This window comes from Salvelinus alpinus, chromosome 5 (genome assembly GCF_045679555.1).
Source record: "Salvelinus alpinus chromosome 5, SLU_Salpinus.1, whole genome shotgun sequence".
Classification (NCBI taxonomy): domain Eukaryota; kingdom Metazoa; phylum Chordata; class Actinopteri; order Salmoniformes; family Salmonidae; genus Salvelinus; species Salvelinus alpinus.
Genome location: NC_092090.1, coordinates 88,977,294 through 89,000,850, shown reverse-complemented (window position 1 = coordinate 89,000,850; position 23,557 = coordinate 88,977,294). Strand labels below are relative to the sequence as shown.

The following is a 23,557-nucleotide window of genomic DNA, read 5'->3' as shown; positions in this document are numbered from 1 at the left end:
ATCAATGGAAACAGGATGCACCTGAGCTCAAATTTTGACTCCAATAGCAAAGGGTCTGAATACTAATGTAAATACGGTATTTTTTTTATATCATAAATTTGCAAACATTTCTAAAAACCTGGTTTGTCTTTGTCATTACGGGTTATTATGGGGTATTGTGTGAAGATTGATAAGGAAAAAAATGTATTTAATCAATTTTAGAACAAGGCTGTAATGTAACAAAACGTGGAAAAGAGAAAGGGTCTGAATACTTCCGAATGCACTGTATATGCTGTATTGTAGTTATGGCTCATCCTATATAACTACTGCTGTACACACCTTTTCTAATCATATACCGTCCATACTGTCTTTACACACCAAGTATCATTTAGTGTGTTGTAGCTTTGGCATATTTTGCCTGGGTTAGAAACATGACATGGTGACACTGGATGAATACAGAAAACAAATCATCTATAAAAGAGATAGTATCGCAAGATGATGAAAAATAAAGAAATAAAATGACATTTGAAGATGTATGGAATAGAGTAAATAATGACACAGCAGGATATCTGAAAATGGTAATGCCTCAGTTGAGGGTAATGACAAGGTAGAACAAACAGCAGAGGAAGATTCAATAAAGCCAGATGTTTATTTGAGTCAACATGGCCGTATACAATACCACAAAGGGAGTAGACAAAGTTCAACAACTCTCTCACGATGCATTCTAGACTTCAGTGTCTCCCATTAGCAACGGAATGTCACGTTTACATAATTATTAGTTATTACATGCAAACATATTGAGCCCACGAGGAGTGGGGAGAAAGGTAATAGGATTGGTGGCGGTGTGCGATGCTGTGCTACAGCCCCATTCTCATCAACGGGGCTGTAGTGGAGCAGGTTGAGAGCTTCAAGATCCTCTGTGTCCACATCAACAACAAACTAGAATGGTCCAAACACACCAAGACAGTCGTGAAGAGGGCACGACAAAGCCTATTCCCCCGCAGGAAACTAAAAAGATTTGGCATGGGTCTTGAGATCCTCAAAAGGTTCTACAGCTGCAACATCAAGAGCATCCTGACTGGTTGCATCACTGCCTGGTACGACAATTGCTCGGCCTCTGACCGCAAGGTACTACAGAGGGTAGTGCGTACGGCCCAGTACATCACTGGGGCTAAGCTTCCTGCCATCTAGGACCTCTACACCAGGCGGTGTCAGAGGAAGGCCCTAAAAATTGTCAAAGACCCCAGCCACCCCAGTCATAGACTGTTCTCTCTACTACCGCATGGCAAGCGTTACCGGAGTGCCAAGTCTAGGACAAAAAGGCTTCTCAAAAGTTTTTACCCCCAAGCCATAAGACTCCTGAACAGGTAATCAAATGGCTACCCGGACAATTTGCATTGTGTGCCCCCCACCCCCCCAAACCCTCTTTTTACGCTGCTGCTACTCTCTGTTCATCATATATGCATAGTCACTTTAACCATATCTACATGTACATACTACCTCAATCAGCCTGACTAACCGGTGTCTGTATGTAGCCTCACTACTTTTATAGCCTCGCTACTCTATATAGCCTGTCTTTTTACTGTTGTTTTATTTCTTTACTTACCTATTGTTCACGTAACACCTTTTTTGCACTATTGGTTAGAGCCTGTAAGTAAGCATTTCACTGTAAGGTACAGTACACCTGTTGTATTCGGTGCACGTGACAAATAAACTTTGATTTGATTTGACACTAACTGATTTATCGTCAATCTCAGAAGGCACAGGGTTTGTAGAGGCAGACGAGGAACGCTTGGGAAAATGCTAAACTACACACACACACACACACACACACACACACACACACACACACACACACACACACACACACACACACACACACACACACACACACACACACACACACACACACACACACACACACACACACACTGATTCTACCTGAAGACAAGAACAGGTGTGCTGTGTCTGTGTTTTAATCAGAGAGACCAGGGAGAGAGATAGAGGTTGGAATAATGTAAATACAGGGTATTTCCTCTCTGTGATCATCGTTCAACTGCCCCCCTGAGTGGAGGAGTTCCCCAGCACACACACCATACAAATACACACACAGGCACACCATACAAATACACACACACACACCGGCACAGGCACACACACCATAAAAATACACACACACAGGCACACACACCATACAATACACACACACACACACACACACACCATACAAATACACACAGGCACACACACACACCATACAAATACACACACACTTGCACACACACACACCATACAAATACACACACACACACACCATACAAATACACACACCATACAAATACACACACACACACAGGCACACACACCATACAAATACACACACACACAGGCACACACACACCATACAAATACACACACACACAGGCACACACACACCATACAAATACACACACACACACAGGCACACACACACACACCATACAAACACACACACACAGGCACACACACACCATACAAATACACACACACACAGGCACACACACACCATACAAATACACACACACACACAGGCACACACACACCATACAAACACACACACACAGGCACACACACACCATACAAATACACACACACAGGCACACACACCATACAAATACACACACACAGGCACACACACCATACAAATACACACACACAGGCACACACACACACCATACAAATACACACACACACACAGGCACACACACCATACAAATACACACACACACAGGCAAACACACCATACAAATACACACACACACAGGCACACACACACCATACAAATACACACACACACAGGCACACACACACTTGCACACACACACCATACAAATACACACACACAGGCACACACACCATACAAATACACACACACACCATACAAATACACACACACACAGGCACACACACCATACAAATACACACACACAGGCACACACACACCATACAAATACACACACACAGGCACACACACCATACAAATACACACACACAGGCACACACACCATACAAATACACACACACAGACACACACACCATACAAATACACACACACAGGCACACACACCATACAAATACACACACACACCATACAAATACACACACACACAGACACACACACCATACAAATACACACACACACAGACACACACACCATACAAATACACACACACACCATACAAATACACACACACACAGACACACACACCATACAAATACACACACACAGACACACACACCTGGCCCTTTAAAGTTCATAATAAAGGGCATACAGCGAGAACAGCCTCTCCAAACACATGACACCTGAATCAAAGCCACACCTACCCTGACTCTCCATTCAGAAAACAAGCTTTCACAGTAGAAATACTCAAATAACTTGTGTGGTTCAATTGTAAACGTTTTAAAAGCATGACTTATGAAGCTACACTCACATTACCTGTGTCATGTCTATGCATCCTATTACTATTGCTCTACAGTAAACTAAGACAAACACCCAACCCACTTGTTCTAACTTCCTCAGCATGTCTATAGTACACTCCATCAGCCAGACTTAGAGCTGGTGATCTGGTCTCTGTCCTACCAGGTCCAGTGGCCATGATGCTATAGTCTTGACTGTGTCTCAAACAGTACCCTATTCCCTACATAGTGCTCTAGTCAAAAGTAGTGCACTATATAGGAATAGGGTGCCCTATGGGCTCTGGTCTAAAGTAGTGCGCTATATTAGGGACGTCACCTCTGTGGCTGTACCCCGCCATCACCATCGCCCAGCAACACCCAACCACCTGGGAGAGAGCAGACAGTGGGGCTTCACCTGGTCACAGTCATGTAGTACCTGACCAGAGGTTGTCATTGGAAGCTCATTTGGACTGGGGTAAGTGCCTTAGGTCCAGGAGAAGTTATGGTACAAAGATACAGATCACAGGTCAAGATAGGATATCATTCTCCCCTCTATGACAGGTCTAATAAGATCTCATTCTCCCCTCTATGACAAGTCTAATAAGATCTCATTCTCCCCTCTATGACAGGTCTAATATGATCTCATTCTCCCCTCTATGACAGGTCTAATAGGATCTCATTCTCCCCTATATGACAGGTCTAATAGGATCTCATTCTCCCCTCTATGACAGGTCTAATATGATCTCATTCTCCCCTCTATGACAGGTCTAATAGGATCTCATTCTCCCCTATATGACAGGTCTAATAGGATATCATTCTCCCCTCTATGACAGGTCTAATAGGATCTCATTCTCCCCTCTATGACAAGTCTAATAAGATCTCATTCTCCCCTCTATGACAGGTCTAATATGATCGCATTCTCCCCTCTATGACAGGTCTAATAAGATCTCATTCTCCCCTCTATGACAGGTCTAATAGGATCTCATTCTCCCCTCTATGACAGGTCTAATAGGATCTCATTCTCCCCTCTATGACAGGTCTAATAGGATCTCATTCTCCCCTCTATGACAGGTCTAATAGGATCTCATTCTCCCCTCTAATGACAGGTCTAATAGGATCTCATTCTCCCCTCTATGACAGGTCTAATAGCCTCCTGTATATCTGCACCTCTTGTCAGGGGGTCCCATTGGTTTCTGAGACAGACTGCTCTATTGCTGGTGCCCTGGCTGTAGACCAACACTCTCCTGCACACACGCAAACACACTGATGATCCGTGCCTGGACTGAGATAGATCCATGTGGTGTCCCACAGAGTGGTTGGGCTACAGCCTGCCAGACTCCTAGGGAGGAGCATGGAGCTTTTGCTCTCTGAGTATTACTGTTTCAACACCTGTGAGGACAGCAGTTCTGCTTCTGAGACTTGGTAAGAGATCACATCGGTTTTCCCTCTTTCGATTCAGTAAGAGCCCGATCATAAATAGTAAAGAGCTATTTCATTTTACTATCCCTTTATAGCTTAAGAGAAAAGAGAGAACCTCCTTTTCAATGGGATCCTATAAAAATATTAAATTGACTTGTAGAATCTGTAAGAAATACAACAACTAAGTACTGTATTTCTTTGATACACAGACAGACATCTCTGTGCTTTTGGTTGCATTTGGCTCACACCCATTATGATCATTGCATTAAAGTAACTGTCCACTAGTTCCAGATTTATATGAAATATGACCTATAATTAATTGCAATATGAGTGGAAAAAATGTAATTAAGTATGTTAAAAAGCTGCTTTTCTGTTTTGGAATGGTGTGGGCGTACCCCAAAAACAAAATGGTGTGAGCATACCCCAAAAACAAAATGGTGTGGGCTTACCGGTCATTAAAAATATTAATGCGAGTAGAATGCTGATTGGCCATCATCTTCTATGGTGAAAAAGCAAGCATTTTCTAAACTGTCTGTTTAGAGTATATTTTTTATTTTTTGCTTTAGCCACAATTATGAGTATAAGATGAGTCAACAAAATTAGTTGGGTGATGAGTTAACAGAATATGAACTTTTAAAATTGACAATTTCACTGGACAGTTACTTTAACAGTCACCACACCAGACGCAGACTGCAATTATAGCCCTCTGCTGCTGGATGTGGAAGAGCCTATTTTAGCTGTCCTAATGAGCAGTCTACAAGACAGAGAGACAAAGAAACAGGGTGTGAGAGAGTGTGTGTGTGAGAGAGAGAATTCACAGAAAAAGGCAGATGGAATCCAGAGAGAGAGATCAAAAATCCAAACAGAGAGAAAAACAGAGAGAGGTAGAACCCACAAATATAGAGAAAGAGAGAGAGCGTGATAGATTCCACAGAGAAAGAGAGAGAAAGAGGGTTTCCCATGCCAATAAAGCCACTTAAATTGAAATCAAATTGAGAGAGATGGATCCTACAGAGAGAGAGAAAAAGAGAGAGAAAGATGGATCCTACAGAGAGAGAGAAAAAGAGAGAGAGATGGATCCTACAGAGAGTTTATTTATTTTATTTGTTATTAAACCAGGCAAGCCAGTTAAAAACAAACTCTTACTTACAATGACAGCCTACCCCAGCTCCCAATTACTGCCAGTTGTGATACAGCCTGGACTCAAACCAGGGTCTGTAGTGACACCTCTAGCACTGAGATGCAGTGCCTTAGACCGCTGCGCCACCCGGGAGCAGCGAGAGAGAGAAAGAGGGAAAGAGAGAGATGGATCCCACAGAGAGAGGGAAAGAGAGAGATGGATCCCACAGAGAGATAGAGGGAAAGAGAGAGATGGATCCCACAGAGAGATAGAGAAAGAGAGAGAGAGAGATGGATCCCACAGAGAGATAGAGATAGAGGGATAGAGAGAGATGGATCCCACAGAGAGATACCTCCTCTGTCCCTGATGGCAAGGTTGTGTCCCCTCTTTAGAGTGATGTCCAGTTGGTACATCCCTGGGTTGGCAGGAGGGGCGGTCTCAGCATTACTTGGCCCCACAATGTTGATGCCCTGCAAGGAAACACAACAACTAGAAGTTAACCAGACAGTCATCCACTACAACACAAGTAGTTAGCTCACCAATGAAAATAGAAGTTGTTGCCCTGCAAAGAGAGACACACCAAGGAGAGACAACTAATCCATCCAAGCCACATAAAGTAGCTCTACCACTAAATGTCTACACGATCAAAAGTATATGGACACCTGCTCGTCTAACATCTCATTCCAAAATTAATATGGAGTTGGTCCCCCTTTTGCTGCTATAACAGCCTCCACTCATTAATAAGGAGTTGGTCCCCCCTTTGCTGCTATAACAGCCTCCACTCATTAATATGGAGTTGGTCCCCCTTTGCTGCTATAACAGCCTCCACTCATTAATAAGGAGTTGGTCCCCCCTTTGCTGCTATAACAGCCTCCACTCATTAATATGGAGTTGGTCCCCCCTTTGCTGCTATAACAGCCTCCACTCATTAATATGGAGTTGGTCCCCCCTTTGCTGCTATAACAGCCTCCACTCATTAATATGGAGTTGGTCCCCCTTTGCTGCTGTAACAGCCTCCACTCATTAATAAGGAGTTGGTCCCCCCTTTGCTGCTATAACAGCCTCCACTCATTAATATGGAGTTGGTCCCCCCTTTGCTGCTATAACAGCCTCCACTCATTAATATGGAATTGGTCCCCCCTTTGCTGCTATAACAGCCTCCACTCATTAATATGGAGTTGGTCCCCCTTTGCTGCTGTAACAGCCTCCACTCATTAATAAGGAGTTGGTCCCCCCTTTGCTGCTATAACAGCCTCCACTCATTAATAAGGAGTTGGTCCCCCCTTTGCTGCTATAACAGCCTCCACTCATTAATAAGGAGTTGGTCCCCCCTTTGCTGCTATAACAGCCTCCACTCATTAATATGGAGTTGGTCCCCCTTTGCTGCTATAACAGCCTCCACTCATTAATATGGAGTTGGTCCACCCTTTGCTGCTGTAACAGCCTCCACCCTTCTGGCAAGGCTTTCCACTAGATATTGGAACATTGCTACAGGGACTTGATTCCATTCAGCCACAAGAGCATTAGTGAGGTTGGGCAAACCACTCCAGCCGACGCTTGGCATTGAGCATGGTGATCTTAGGCTTAGGCTGTTCGGCCATGGAAACCCATTTCATGAAGCTTCCAACGAACAGTTATTGTGCTGACGTTGCTTCCAGAGGCAGTTTGGAACTTGGTACTGAGTGTTACAACCGAGGACAGATGATTTTTACTCACTACGTGCTTCAGCACCTGGTCGGTTCCATTCTGCGAGCTTGTGTGGCCTACCACTTCGCGGCTGAGCCGTTGTTGCTCCTAGACATTTCCACTACACAATAAGAGCACTTACTGTTGACCGGGGCAGCTCTGGCAAGGCAGACATTTGACGAACTGACTGGTTGGGAATGTGGCATCCTATGACGGTGCCACGTTGAAAGTCACTGAGCTCATCAGTGAGGCCATTCTACTGCCAATGTTTGTCTATGGAGATTGCATGGCTGTGTGCTCAATTTTAGAATCCACTAATTTGAAGTGGTGTCCACATACTTTTGTATATATAGTGTATATTGTAAGGCAATCACTAGACTGTAGCGTCTCCAGCGCTGGAGGCTGTTTTGGGGACAGTTGTGCCATAACTAAGATCAAGTCTAGGGGAAACATTATGTGTCTGTGTCCCAGGCCCTGTGTTTGACCCTGTGTCACTGGATGTCTTGACACAGGCCCAGCTCCCCCAAGGCTACACCGTGTTGGGAGGGCTGCTAGGAGATAGCTCATACTGTACACAGGAGCGTTTTAGTCAGAACATCGTTCACACCCTCACCTCATGTCCTAACTTAGATCAAAAATACAGGTGTTACAATATATCTGGAGCAATCTAAGAGAGAGAGAGAGAGAGAGAGAGAGAGAGAGAGAGAGAGAGAGAGAGAGAGAGAGAGAGAGAGAGAGAGAGAGAGAGAGAGAGAGAGAGAGAGAGAGAGAGAGAGAGAGAGAGAGAGAGAGAGAGAGAGAGAGAGAGAGAGAGAGAGAGAGAGATGGGGAGAGATGGGGAGAGATGGGGAGAGATGGGGAGAAAGAGAGAGAGCTGTGAATTGGAGTGAATAGACGGATGACCTAGGGGCGTGTAAGGCGGGTACACACACATCTGTGTGGAATGGCAGGGTCATTTCAGAGTGCATGGATGAACGGAGCTCTTTACACAAGATAATACACAAATAACAGTACGCTGCCCAGGACAAATGCTCAAGATGGCAGATACACATTGTGAATAAACAAAAAATAGCAATGGGTTTTACAGTCATTGATATCACAGTCATTCAGGTCAAACTAACAGACACAACTGATCTCATGTAAATACTGTAGAAGTGATTGTGGATATCTGATATAGGACAGAGATGTCTTAGAGAAACCTGCCTCCATGGGATGACTTCTGAAATAAAATAACTGAATTCAAATAAAATAACTTAGAATATTCTTGTATGTATTTGAGAATTCATGAACAAAGTGAAACTGACAACTGTAGAGACTTTCTTGGCTGGCTCTTGAGAAATGTAGGGCTCAGTGACAATGACAGGGTGTGATAGAGTGAGCAAGCTTGCCCTACACAAAGAAATTCAACTAATGCTTTCAAAAGGAAAATCCAACTGAATCGTCGTTTATTTGTGGATCAATGTGGACCAAGTTTTTGTTTTTCCATATGCAAATTAAAACACAAAAGGGGCATAGAACAACATTTGAATAGCATAAGACAATCAATTAAATGGTTTTGCATACAGAATGACAAAGTAGTTTTGGCCATGTTATACCAAGCTCTGTGCAAACTCCTCTTTAACAGAGTGTGGAGACACATTGAAACAGCATGATGGTATCAAGAAGAATTCTGCTGAAGTTTTCTAGGCCTAGGGCATACTCACTGTAACATGAACACCATAGAGGTCAACAACAGTGACTTCTTCAGCAAATACATTTTCATTTGCGTAAGCAGGTGAGAGAGCATACTGCTCCATGGCCAGGAAGGCACAAACAAACTCCAGGTACAAACCAGCGTGACTGCTACCTTACAAACCCTTACTGAAACCTAGCTGCCCTCTTCACCCTTAGTTTAAATCATCACATTCAGACGTCAAATCGAGATAAATGATTAGACAGTAGGCAAAAAAAAGGATTCTGCCAACATCCCTCCATCCTATTGAAATAGAACCTCACAGTTTCCCAGAATCAAATCAAATTCAAATCAAATGTATTTATATAGCCCTTCTTACATCAGCTGATATCTCAAAGTGCTGTACAGAAACCCAGCCTAAAATGCAGATGTAGAAGCACAGTGGCTAGGAAAAACTCCCTACAAAAGGCCAAAACCTAGGAAGAAACTTAGAGAGGAACCAGGGGTGGCCAGTCCTCTTCTGGCTGTGCCGGGTGGAGATTATAACAGAACATGGCCAAGATCTTCAAATGTTCATAAATGACCAGCATGGTCAAATAATAATAATCACAGTAGTTGTTGAGGGTGCAGGTATAGGTCTGCAGTCCTACAGTATGGATGCATTACCTTGGACCAGGGGCCATACTCTTGTCAGAAGTAATGTATTACAAAGGGAATATAGGGTATATTGGGATGCAGATGTATCTACTGTCAGAGGCTGCTGCTGTGCATAATGCTTAGAAAAGAGTAGACCTGACCCCTCATGAATAAGGAATTATGATGAGAGAGTTTCACTCATCCTGTATGAGAGATGAGAGTAAATACTCAATAAGATATTCCACAGCATGGGCCAGCTGCCAGAAAAGACCATTCCATTTTAGCTCTCTGGGATGTGGTCTTGGAGAAAGGGTTGGGTCACGCGTCGGTCATTAGAACATAATTGTCACACACACACACACACACACACACACACACACACACACACACACACACACACACACACACACACACACACACACACACACACACACACACACACACACACACACACACACACACACACACACACACACACACACAAAAAAAAGGTATCTTTCAACCACTGAGTGAGTAGCAAGTTTCATATTCACATCTTTGAATTCATACTCATATCACTACTTCTTATCAAATCAAGCTTAATTTAAACAGCACATTTCAGACATGGACTGCAACGCAATGTGTTTATAAAAAAACTATGAAAATAAAAGCTGAAATATTTACTACACAACAAACATAAGATAAAAAAACAAAAAAAGAACATCAAAAAATCAACAACTAAAAAGCACCTTAAGGAAAAGCAAAGCTAAAAAAAAGTTTTTCAAGATCTCTTTTAAATGTGTCCACAGTTTCAGCCCCCTCGGGGTCTCTGGCAGGCTGTTCCAGAGGCTGGGGGCACAGTAACTAAACGTTCTCTCTCCATGCCTTGGTCCTAGGCTTTGGGATAATTAAAAGGCCAGTGCCAGAGGACCTGAGGGACCTACTGGGTAGATAACTTAAAAGCATATCTGACGTGTATTGGGGCGCACAGTCGTGTGGATTGATTTAAAAACCAACAGAATAATCTTAAAATAAATTGTAAAACTCACAGGCAGCCTGTGCAGAGACTTTAAAACCAGTGTAATGTGTGCTCTCAGTCTGGTCTTGGTCAGTACCCACGCTGCAGCATTCTGTATGTGTTGCAGTTGACCAATGGTTTTCTTGAGTAGACCAGACAGGAGAGCATTACAGTAGTAAAATAATGGATGAATCTCTCTGTATCAGCCTGAGATAGAAACAGCCGCACCGTCGCAATGTTCCTTACTTGGAAAAAAAGCTATTATGGTCACATTCCTAACGTGTGACTCGAAATTGAGTTAAGAATCTAAAATGGCACCTACGTTTTTTACCTGGTGTTTTATCTTTATTGCCCGTGAATTAAAATGTATGGCCAGATTCTCTCTCTGTGCTTTGGCTCCAACAAAAAGTACCTCTGTCTTCTCTTGATTTAGCTGAAGGAAGCTGTGAGCCATCCAAGTATTTAAATCACTAATAGTTTAATAATTTATCCGTGGAACGAAAATCTTCTGGTGACAGAGAAAAGTAAAGTTGTGTATCGTCTGCATAGCATTGAAAATCAGCTTTCATCATTATTAGACCACTCATGACAATCCCCCTTAACGACAATCCCCATCAGCTAGTCACACAGCCACTGCAGTCTGCTCAGCTCTCTGCTGACCTCACCATTTGGACCCCAGGAAGAGTAGCTGCTGCATGAGAAACAGCTAATGGGGATCCAAATTAACTCAAGTAAACCAGTCACCACTTCTCCCCTCTGCATTCACTAGGAGTCGGCTTGGCCTGGAGTTGTTCTTAACCATGTAATCTGCCTGGGGGAAACGTATAGCCGTAATGAGTCACTGTACGCTTCCTTAGCCCTTGGCTAACACTGAGCTGGTTAGCATGGAGAGGTGCTGAGCTCTGTTGTTGGACAGGACAGTGTCATTTTTTACATTTATCCAGAGCACATACATTTTCATAAAATCCACAACCCTGGCATTGCAAGCACCATGCTCTACCAACTGAGCCTCACGGGACTGTAATGGGTGTTGAAGACTGAGCTGTATGATGGATGTGGCAGCTGGTTTGGATAAACACTTTATGTTTCCATGTAGCCAGGTGCCATGGAAATGCATTTGCATCAGAAAAGGGTGTGTGTGTCAGGATTGCATAGGACGGAACAGTGTGTGTGTGTGTGTGTGTGTGTGTGTGTGTGTGTGTGTGTATAAACTGTAAACGAACAAAAAGTTGACCAGCTGGGGACATTTTGTTAGTCCCCACAAGGTCAAATGCTATTTCTAGGGGGTTTAGGGTTAAGGTTAGAATTAGGGTTAGAATTAAGTTAAATGTTAAGGTTAGGAGCTAGGGTTAGTTGTAGGGTTAGGGTTAGGAGCTAGGGTTAGGAGCTAGGGTTAGGATAAAGTTTAGGTTTTTGGGTTAGGGTTAAGGTTAGGGTAAGAGTACGGGTTAGGATTAGGGTTAGGTTTAGGGTTAGGGGTTAGGGAAAATTGGATTTTGAATGGGACTGAATTGTATGTCCCCACAAGGTTAGCTGTACAAGACTGTGTGTGTGTGTGTGTGTGTGTGTGTGTGTGTGTGTGTGTGTGTGTGTGTGTGTGTGTGTGTGTGTGTGTGTGTGTGTGTGTGTGTGTGTGTGTGTGTGTGTGTGTGTGTGTCCGTTTGTGTTGCCTGGGTGCACAAGTGTGAAAAAGTCTGTTTACCTACAACATAATGAACCACAGCATCTGTCATAATAGAAACTACAGTAGTAGTTTAAACACACAGTTCCTTCTAAACCATCAGACTCACTGGATTGGACTGAGAGAAGCAGCCATTAATACTTGGCAACAACACAAGTTTAGCCTGTTCATCTAACTAATGAAGAGCTATAGTCAACATTCAAATAACCATAAAATGGCAATAACCACATCTGCCTGATTGTGCGCAGCAGTTGTTGATGTTATTGAGTCCTATTTCACATTCATTCATATTTCACACAGCAATTTCTTTAAAGTCAAGCTTGGAAGGAAAGAGCTGGTAGAAAACATCAAATACCATGTGATGAGCAACTTCTCCTGGACATCAATAGCTAACAGTCAGTTATTCAAACAGTTGTTACAGTAATTGCTTTGGGTGACTTGACCCCTCTCAGTGGGACCCTAGTGGTACGGACCAACCCCTCAGTGAGACCCTAGTGGTACGGTCTAACCCCTCAGTGAGACCCTAGTGGTACGGTCTAACCCCTCAGTGGGACCCTAGTGGTACGGTCTAACACCCTCAGTGGGACCCTAGTGGTACGGTTTAACCCCTCAGTGGCACCCTAGTGGTACGGCCCAACCCCTCAGTGGGACCCTAGTGGTACGGTCTAACCCCACAGTGACCCTAGTGGTACGGTCTAACCCCACAGTGGGACCCTAGTGGTACGGTCTAACCCCACAGTGGGACCCTAGTGGTACGGTCTAACCTCACAGTGGGACCCTAGTGGTACGGTCTAACCCCACAGTGGGACCCTAGTGGTACGGTCTAACCACTCAGTGGGACCCTAGTGATACGGTCTAACCCCACAATGGGACCCTAGTGGTACGGTCTAACCCCACAGTGACCCTAGTGGTACGGCCCAACCCCTCAGTGAGACCCTAGTGGTACGGTCTAACCCCACAGTGGGACCCTAGTGGTACGGTCTAACCTCACAGTGGGACCCTAGTGGTACGGTCTAACCCCACAGTGGGACCCTAGTGGTACGGTCTAACCCCACAGTGGGACCCTAGTGGTACGGTCTAACCTCACAGTGGGACCCTAGTGGTACGGTCTAACCTCACAGTGGGACCCTAGTGGTACGGTCTAACCTCACAGTGGGACCCTAGTGGTACGGTCTAACCCCACAGTGGGACCCTAGTGGTACGGTCTAACCCCACAGTGGGACCCTAGTGGTACGGTCTAACCCCACAGTGGGACCCTAGTGGTACGGTCTAACCCCACAGTGGGACCCTAGTGGTACGGTCTAACCCCACAGTGGGACCCTAGTGTACCAGAGAACAAGCAGAAAAGCGAAGATCCAATCAAATGGATGTGATAGGAAGATTCAACAACAGCACTCCAACCAGGATGCATTTATGTGATTAGAATCATTTTTCATCGGGCACCCGAACATAAATAAAACAGAAATGGGCAGTAGATTTCTCCCATTCAGTCTATCTGAGATGGACTAAAGACGTATTCGTTTGTTCACCACACTTTATCGGGCCAAAGTATCTGCAATCTATTTAGTACTAAATAAGAGATACATTTTATGGCCTAGTTTTATGGCCTTTTATGGCCTTAATAGCCTAGTTTGGAAAGTGCTGGATAGTTTGGGTTTTCTGTATTTACCGAATAGCCCATCATATAAAACCTAATGTGTGTAACACAGTGTGCTGACAGTTCATTTGACTGTCAGTCAGTATACACAGTTTATGTACAGTATGCATTGCAATGTATGCTTCACCTTAACGACAAACAGAAACAACCTGTGCTACTGTAACCCAAAGCTAAATCAATGAGTTATTTTAAAGACATACTGTAGACCTAAATCATTAGGTTCTCACATAGCTTTGGGGCTCCCGAGTGGCATAGAGGTCTACGGCACTGCATCTCTGTGCTAGAGGTGTCACTACAGACGTCCTGGTTTGATTCCAGGTTGTATAACAACCGGCCGTATTTGAGAGTCCCATAGGGCGGCGCACAATTGGCCCAGTGTCATCCGGGTTTGGCTGGTGTAGGCCGTCATTGTAAATTTGTCCTAGTTAAGTATATATAAAGATCCTTCAAATAGCCAACCCTATAGTATGACTCATAGAGAAACAGCTAGTTCTCTATACTATAACGATAGAATGTTCAGATGAGTTTGCATATTTCAAGAGCAAATTGACTCTGTTCTGGTATCCCCTGTACTGTATATAGCCTCACTACTGTTATTTTACTGCTGCTCTTTAATTATTTGTTATTTACATTTTTTACTGAGCTATTTTTTAATAAACACTTATTTTTCTTAAAACTGCATTGTTGGTTAAAGGCTTGAATACAAGGAGCTCATTATTTCTGCCATATATTTTACCTTTATTTTAAGCCATTAAACTCTATCCCATCTCATGCCCTGCTCAGGCTACAGACTTATCCCATCTCATGACCTGCTCAGGCTACAGACTCATCCCATCTCATGCCCTGCTCAGGCTACAGACTCATCCCATCTCATGCCCTGCTCAGGCTACACACACACACACACACACACACACACACACACACACACACACACACACACACACACACACACACACACACACACACACACACACACACACAATAAAGTATCAATAAACATCTCATGGTAAGCTGATCCCCACCGTTGAACGTCAGCCTCAGTGGTGTCAGGATGGAAGACGTTACGGTCAACATGACAACATACACACAGACACTCATCTAATCAAACACCAGCCACACACTATTGTCTTCAGCTTAATTACTTATCATGTAATACCATCCTACCTAACCCCCACACAGAGACAGAGAGCACATTGGTCAGAGGAGTAGTAGAAACAGGTTCAACTATGCCAGAGCAGCAGCCTCACTGAAATGTGAGCAGGCTTTCGTTGAGTTTGGGTAATTACACAATGTTTTGTACAAGTGTACAAAACATTGACATAGACTGAAATAGACAGACCTGGTGAAAGCTATGATCCCTTATTGATATCACTTGTTAAATCCACTTCAATCAGTGTAGATGAGGGGGGGACAGGTTAAATGAAGGATTTTTAAGCCTTGAGACAATTGAGACATGGATTGTGTATGTGTAGCATTCAGAACGTGAATGGGCAAGACAAAATATGTAAGTGCCTTTGAACAGGGTTTGGTAGTAGGTGCCAGGCGCACCGGTTTGAGTGTGTCAAGAACTCCAACTTAACTCGTTTGATATGTACAATGAGTTGCTCTACAGTACAGTGACAGACAGTACGGCGACAGCCAGTACAGTGACAGACAGTACGGCGACAGACAGTACAGTGACAGACAGTACGGCGACACACAGTACGGCGACAGACAGTACGGCGACAGACAGTACGGCGACAGACAGTACGGCGACAGACAGTACGGCGACAGACAGTACGGCGACAGACAGTACGGCGACAGACAGTACGGCGACAGACAGTAAGGCGACAGACAAAGCTAGAGCTACTTCAGATCCAGTCTGTGAAACTTTAACTTCAACACTGAAATAAACAAGTGTTTCTGTTGACAGGCTCTCCTCCCACAGTCATAAATTAACAAAGTATTGAACTCCTTTCATTAGAGGTGCCTAATCAGTGGGGAGAGGTGATCACGTATTTAGCTCCTTCTTTCCCAACGACTGAAGTCTGAGCGCTGCCACTACCATTCTGCCAGTCTGCATTGTGCTGCTAATTACACAGAAAACCAACCTCTGCTGTTTCATGTCTATCACTCTGTAAAACCCACCTCTGCTGTTTCATGTCTATCACTCTGTAAAACCCACCTCTGCTGTTTCATGTCTATCACTCTGTAAAACCCACCTCTGCTGTTTCCATGTCTATCACTCTGTAAAACCCACCTCTGCTGTTTCATGTCTATCACTCTGTAAAACACACCTCTGCTGTTTCATGTCTATCACTCTGTAAAACACAGCTCTGCTGTTTCATGTCTATCACTCTGTAAAACCCACCTCTGCTGTTTCATGTCTATCACTCTGTAAAACACAGCTCTGCTGTTTCATGTCTATCACTCTGTAAAACCCACCTCTGCTGTTTCATGTCTATCACTCTGTAAAACACACCTCTGCTGTTTCATGTCTATCACTCTGTAAAACCCACCTCTGCTGTTTCATGTCTATCACTCTGTAAAACACAGCTCTGCTGTTTCATGTCTATCACTCTGTAAAACACACCTCTGCTGTTTCATGTCTATCACTCTGTAAAACACACCTCTGCTGTTTCATGTCTATCACTCTGTAAAACCCACCTCTGCTGTTTCATGTCTATCACTCTGTAAAACACACATCTGCTGTTTCATGTCTATCACTCTGTAAAACACACCTCTGCTGTTTCATGTCTATCACTCTGTAAAACACACATCTGCTGTTTCATGTCTATCACTCTGTAAAACACACCTCTGCTGTTTCATGTCTATCACTCTGTAAAACACAGCTCTGCTGTTTCATGTCTATCACTCTGTAAAACCCACCTCTGCTCTTTCATGTCTATCACTCTGTAAAACACACATCTGCTGTTTCATGTCTATCACTCTGTAAAACACACATCTGCTGTTTCATGTCTATCACTCTGTAAAACACACCTCTGCTGTTTCATGTCTATCACTCTGTAAAACACAGCTCTGCTGTTTCATGTCTATCACTCTGTAAAACACACCTCTGCTGTTTCATGTCTATCACTCTGTAAAACCCACCTCTGCTGTTTCATGTCTATCACTCTGTAAAACACAGCTCTGCTGTTTCATGTCTATCACTCTGTAAAACACACCTCTGCTGTTTCATGTCTATCACTCTGTAAAACACACCTCTGCTGTTTCATGTCTATCACTCTGTAAAACCCACCTCTGCTGTTTCATGTCTATCACTCTGTAAAACCCACCTCTGCTGTTTCATGTCTATCACTCTGTAAAACCCACCTCTGCTGTTTCATGTCTATCACTCTGTAAAACACACCTCTGCTGTTTCATGTCTATCACTCTGTAAAACCCACCTCTGCTGTTTCATGTCTATCACTCTGTAAAACACAGCTCTGCTGTTTCATGTCTATCACTCTGTAAAACACACCTCTGCTGTTTCATGTCTATCACTCTGTAAAACACACCTCTGCTGTTTCATGTCTATCACTCTGTAAAACACACCTCTGCTGTTTCATGTCTATCACTCTGTAAAACCCACCTCTGCTGTTTCATGTCTATCACTCTGTAAAACACACATCTGCTGTTTCATGTCTATCACTCTGTAAAACACACCTCTGCTGTTTCATGTCTATCACTCTGTAAAACACACATCTGCTGTTTCATGTCTATCACTCTATAAAACACACCTCTGCTGTTTCATGTCTATCACTCTGTAAAACACAGCTCTGCTGTTTCATGTCTATCACTCTGTAAAACACACCTCTGCTGTTTCATGTCTATCACTCTGTAAAACCCACCTCTGCTGTTTCATGTCTATCACTCTGTAAAACACAGCTCTGCTGTTTCATGTCTATCACTCTGTAAAACACACCTCTGCTGTTTCATGTCTATCACTCTGTAAAACACACCTCTGCTGTTTCATGTCTATCACTCTGTAAAACCCACCTCTGCTGTTTCATGTCTATCACTCTGTAAAACCCACCTCTGCTGTTTCATGTCTATCACTCTGTAAAACCCACCTCTGCTGTTTCATGTCTATCACTCTGTAAAACACACCTCTGCTGTTTCATGTCTATCACTCTGTAAAACCCACCTCTGCTGTTTCATGTCTATCACTCTGTAAAACACAGCTCTGCTGTTTCATGTCTATCACTCTGTAAAACACACCTCTGCTGTTTCATGTCTATCACTCTGTAAAACACACCTCTGCTGTTTCATGTCTATCACTCTGTAAAACACACCTCTGCTGTTTCATGTCTATCACTCTGTAAAACCCACCTCTGCTGTTTCATGTCTATCACTCTGTAAAACACACATCTGCTGTTTCATGTCTATCACTCTGTAAAACACACCTCTGCTGTTTCATGTCTATCACTCTGTAAAACACACATCTGCTGTTTCATGTCTATCACTCTATAAAACACACCTCTGCTGTTTCATGTCTATCACTCTGTAAAACACAGCTCTGCTGTTTCATGTCTATCACTCTGTAAAACCCACCTCTGCTGTTTCATGTCTATCACTCTGTAAAACACACATCTGCTGTTTCCTGTCTATCACTCTGTAAAACACACATCTGCTGTTTCATGTCTATCACTCTGTAAAACACACCTCTGCTGTTTCATGTCTATCACTCTGTAAAACACAGCTCTGCTGTTTCATGTCTATCACTCTGTAAAACACAGCTCTGCTGTTTCATGTCTATCACTCTGTAAAACACACCTCTGCTGTTTCATGTCTATCACTCTGTAAAACCCACCTCTGCTGTTTCATGTCTAAGAGCGTCTGCTAAATGACTTAAATGTAAATGTATCACTCTGTAAAACCCACCTCTGCTGTTTCATGTCTATCACTCTGTAAAACCCACCTCTGCTGTTTCATGTCTATCACTCTGTAAAACACACCTCTGCTGTTTCATGTCTATCACTCTGTAAAACCCACCTCTGCTGTTTCATGTCTATCACTCTGTAAAACCCACCTCTGCTGTTTCATGTCTATCACTCTGTAAAACACACCTCTGCTGTTTCATGTCTATCACTCTGTAAAACCCACCTCTGCTGTTTCATGTCTATCACTCTGTAAAACCCACCTCTGCTGTTTCATGTCTATCACTCTGTAAAACCCACATCTGCTGTTTCATGTCTATCACTCTGTAAAACACAGCTCTGCTGTTTCATGTCTATCACTCTGTAAAACACACATCTACTGTTTCATGTCTATCACTCTGTAAAACCCACCTCTGCTGTTTCATGTCTATCACTCTGTAAAACCCACCTCTGCTGTTTCATGTCTATCACTCTGTAAAACACAGCTCTGCTGTTTCATGTCTATCACTCTGTAAAACCCACCTCTGCTGTTTCATGTCTATCACTCTGTAAAACACACCTCTGCTGTTTCATGTCTATCACTCTGTAAAACCCACCTCACTCTGTTTCTCCTTCGGCCTCTCTCTCTGTCTGTCTGTCTCACACACTTCTCTTTATTGGACAGACACGCTGTGGTTTTCCATTAAGTAGGTCAGGTACACAATCACAAACACTCTGCTGCGACCATCAAGAGACCATACACGGCAATATTCACCCCATATAACCCGACGCCATGTCAGTGAGGGAAAATCCCCAAAAAGGTTCCCACAACAGCACATAAAGTGTCACATTACGGTGGGTTTCTACAAAGAGCTTGAGGCCTGTATGGACGCCCAGGCCCAGTGTGTGGCAGAATGTGACAGAGGAGAAGTGTGGAGAGGTGTTCCATCTAATAAACTGTCCATGGTCTGTTCTGTCACCCTGAAGACTAATGATAAAGGCCTGTAGTCTGGGACTACATCCTATCCCATCCTACATGTTCAGCTACAGACAGAGGAGGAGAGAGATTTAATAACTAGTGATCATGGGGATAATGAGACCCTGATCCAAATAAAGGAGAGGATTACCGTGATAACCTTTGCCATGCTGTTCATCACAGGACCATGAAACCCTATGGAGGGTATCTGCTGTCATCAAGAGGCTTGAATCAGTTGGTTTAATGACCTAATTACTGAGATGAATTAGTGATATTACTGAGATTAAGTCAGTGAGTGACTCACAGAGCATACTGCATCTTGTGTAGTTGAAATTGTTCATTTCCCCACTTTTACAAAGCTTCACAATTCTGTAATATATTATATGTACAGTATATTCAAAAATAAATGTCAATCGCAATGGCCACCTGGCAGCATGACTGGCTGGTAACACTCCGTATGTATTGCCATGGTGATGAGTCTAGTGTAGTAACAGTCCCAGACACTGTTACTGTTTGTGTCTTCACCCAGTCACCTCTATACGCTGGTGTTAACACTCTCGTAAAGCAGAGGGCGACTTCTCACAGCCTCTAGTCTCTGTTCATTAACACAAAGACAGAGTACAAGACAAATAAAAGGAGAGCCGGGGAAAATAGAGAACGAGATTAAGAAAAAGAGAAAAAGAAAGAAGTGGGGAATGTGTAGATAAGGACCATGTGTCTTGTGGTGTACGTCCAGTCAGTGTGGCAGTGAGGGAAGATGCACAGTCGGCTACAGAGGACCTGTGAGACAGTATTACCAGAGGCCATGAACCTCTGAAGGTTCTGTTAGTAAACAGCTGAAGTATCATCTACGTACGTTATTACCTTGGACTGGACTGTGATAGCCAGTTGGATGGCTTTGCAAACTGCGAACAGGTAGCAGCATGTCTTGACGGATGGTATACGGATGGTATCATCCCAATTCTAGTCACACAGTGGTGTCGGGCTTATCACAAATCTACACATCTAAAAAGAGATGGGCATTTCCTTTGCACATAAGCAGTTTGGCAAAGTAACGGTTGGTGTCATACAGCTCAGACGTGTGATGTATCACTGAGAAACCTCCTATGTTTACAGTGGATCTGTAGAGCTTGATACTACAGCCGATGTATCAGTCAGGTGTGCTTGAGGAGAGAAAGATGGGTCGAAAAGAGAGAAGAATAGTAAGAGGAAATGGACATATAGGCGCTAGAAAGATAAGAGACAGATGCAGTGAAGGAGGGAAAAGAGACAGTGGGGGAGCTGGTGCACTAATCGGCTTTGCAGTAATAACAGAAGTATACTTCCTTGCCCTGAGGTGCACACCAACTGTGGAGATCAGCTGAGGAGATCAATAGTATGATGTCACTAAAAAATGTAACACTGAGGCCTTTATACCACCACATTCCTGTTAAGTCTCTGACACCTTTAATTTGCTCATTACAGGATAAGAAAGCGGAATCATATAAGCTTGCTAATGTCAAATCTAATAGTACTGTAGTGAACACGAGGGGAGACAGAGAGCTGGTTTCAAGCACAGGGCGCAGCTGGTGTTTATTGCAAAGGACCACAGGAGGAGGCAGGTAGTTGTGTCCTGGGGCAGGCAGAAGGTCACACACAGGTGGTCCAAAAGGGCAACAGTACAGGCAGGGAAAAGGCTAGTAACGTAGTCCGGGAGATCAGGCAATAGGTAGATAACAGGAAATCCGATAAGCTAAAGTACAGGCAGGAAATAGGCAAAAGGCGTCGTTAGTGAGGCAGACAACAAAACTATCATACACGGGAGGAGTAAATCACGGGGAAAAACCCAGCGCTCCAAAAGATGTATGTCACAAAACAAACAATACCTCACAGTGATGGGGTGCAAAGAACTGAACTAAATAGTGTGTGATAATGACATACAGGTGCGTGAACAGGTGATGAGAATTCAGGTGATTGGGATCTGGACAGTGAGCTGTGTTCAGGGGATCTATGTGTTTGAAGGTGTGAGTTGGAAGCAGACGTTACAAGTACTGTTTACTATGTTCTAGTTTATACTGTAAAGTGCAATCAAGTCAATGTGAACTGGTCCAAACGTTGCCTGGGGCAGGATATGTGAAACAATGAAAGGATATTTCTCCTGCGGAGGACTGAGGAATCCCACAAGGCAACACACGTAATTCAGCTGAACCGATTCAAAGACATCAATACCTGTTAACTATTAAGCATGATGCAACAGTACAATTGATCTCCTCAGAGTCATCAATAGCCTCATCAGCTTCTTTGATGTATAGGCGACCGGGCACTTGATATAAATTAATTGCTCTACTGCAATATTTTAAGTGGAATAACTATGATTCAGCCATGTAAATGACATGCTGAGAAAGACTAAATTGTCATGTTTACTCCCGCTCCCCGGCTCTCGACGTCACCAGTTGTCTCATCATTACGCTCACCTGCGGCTCATGACACTCACCTGGACTCCATCACCTCCTTGATTACCTCCCCTATATCTGTCACTCCCCTTGGTTCTTTGCTCAGGTGTTATTGACTTACACTGTAAGTAAATTGTAAAGTCTTTTGTCTGTAATATCTTTTTAGTTATGTGTCAGAACCCAGTAAGACTAGCTGTCGCCACTGGCTTCGGCTAATGGGGATCCTAATATATCAAATCAATCAAATCAAAACACACAACACACAGAGCCCAGGCAGCACGATACCAAACATGTCAGTTTAGGATATCCAGAGAGCTACTGTAGCTGCCACATTCAACAGCTGTCAGTGTTCTGTCAGAGGAGGGTGTGATGTGGTTCATCTGATACTAGCTCTGGTCCAAGTGGAATGTGCACTATCCCTGGACCAGAGCTACTCTGATACATGCGAGCGTAAATCATTGTTTTACTGAGAGAAGAAACAACAATGAGGTGTTGATGAAAGAGGATGTATCTGTTGCACAACCAAGGAGTAGGTTGGTAGTTGGCAAGATAACACCATACTAAGCATTTTAAAAAGCCACTGCTAGCTTCATTGAATCATTGTGTGTGACTAGGGGAGAATATATTGTTTGAGGGACGAGCGCCATGTAGGAGTGACGCCACCTGTCAGAAGACAATGACGGTTGTCTTCTGCGGATATGGAACCGCCACCTGTCCCAGACCTGCTATTTTCAACTCTTAATGATCGGCTATGAAAAGCCAACTGAAAATTATTCATGATTATTATTTGACCATGCTTGTCACTTATGAACATTTTGAACATCTTGGCATAGTTCTGTTATAATCTCCACCCGGCACAGCCAGAAGAGGACTGGCCACCCCTCATAGCCTGGTTCCTCGCTAGTTTTCTTCCTAGGTTTTGGCCTTTCTAGGGAGTTTTTCCTAGCCACCGTGCTTCTACACCTGCATTGCTTGCTGTTTGGGGTTTTAGGCTGGGTTTCTGTACAGCACTTCGAGATATTAGCTGAT

General features: G+C 43.6%; 1 protein-coding gene across 1 annotated transcript in view; it reads right to left on the bottom strand.

The window, feature by feature from the left end:
- The window catches only part of LOC139577178 (multiple C2 and transmembrane domain-containing protein 1-like), a 291,904-nt gene that overhangs the window by 186,977 nt on the left and 81,370 nt on the right, over positions 1-23,557 (bottom strand). The window contains exon 2 of the mRNA XM_071404089.1: positions 6,306-6,423. Coding sequence (XP_071260190.1) covers positions 6,306-6,423 — 118 coding nt within the window. The remainder of the gene's footprint in view (positions 1-6,305; positions 6,424-23,557) is intronic.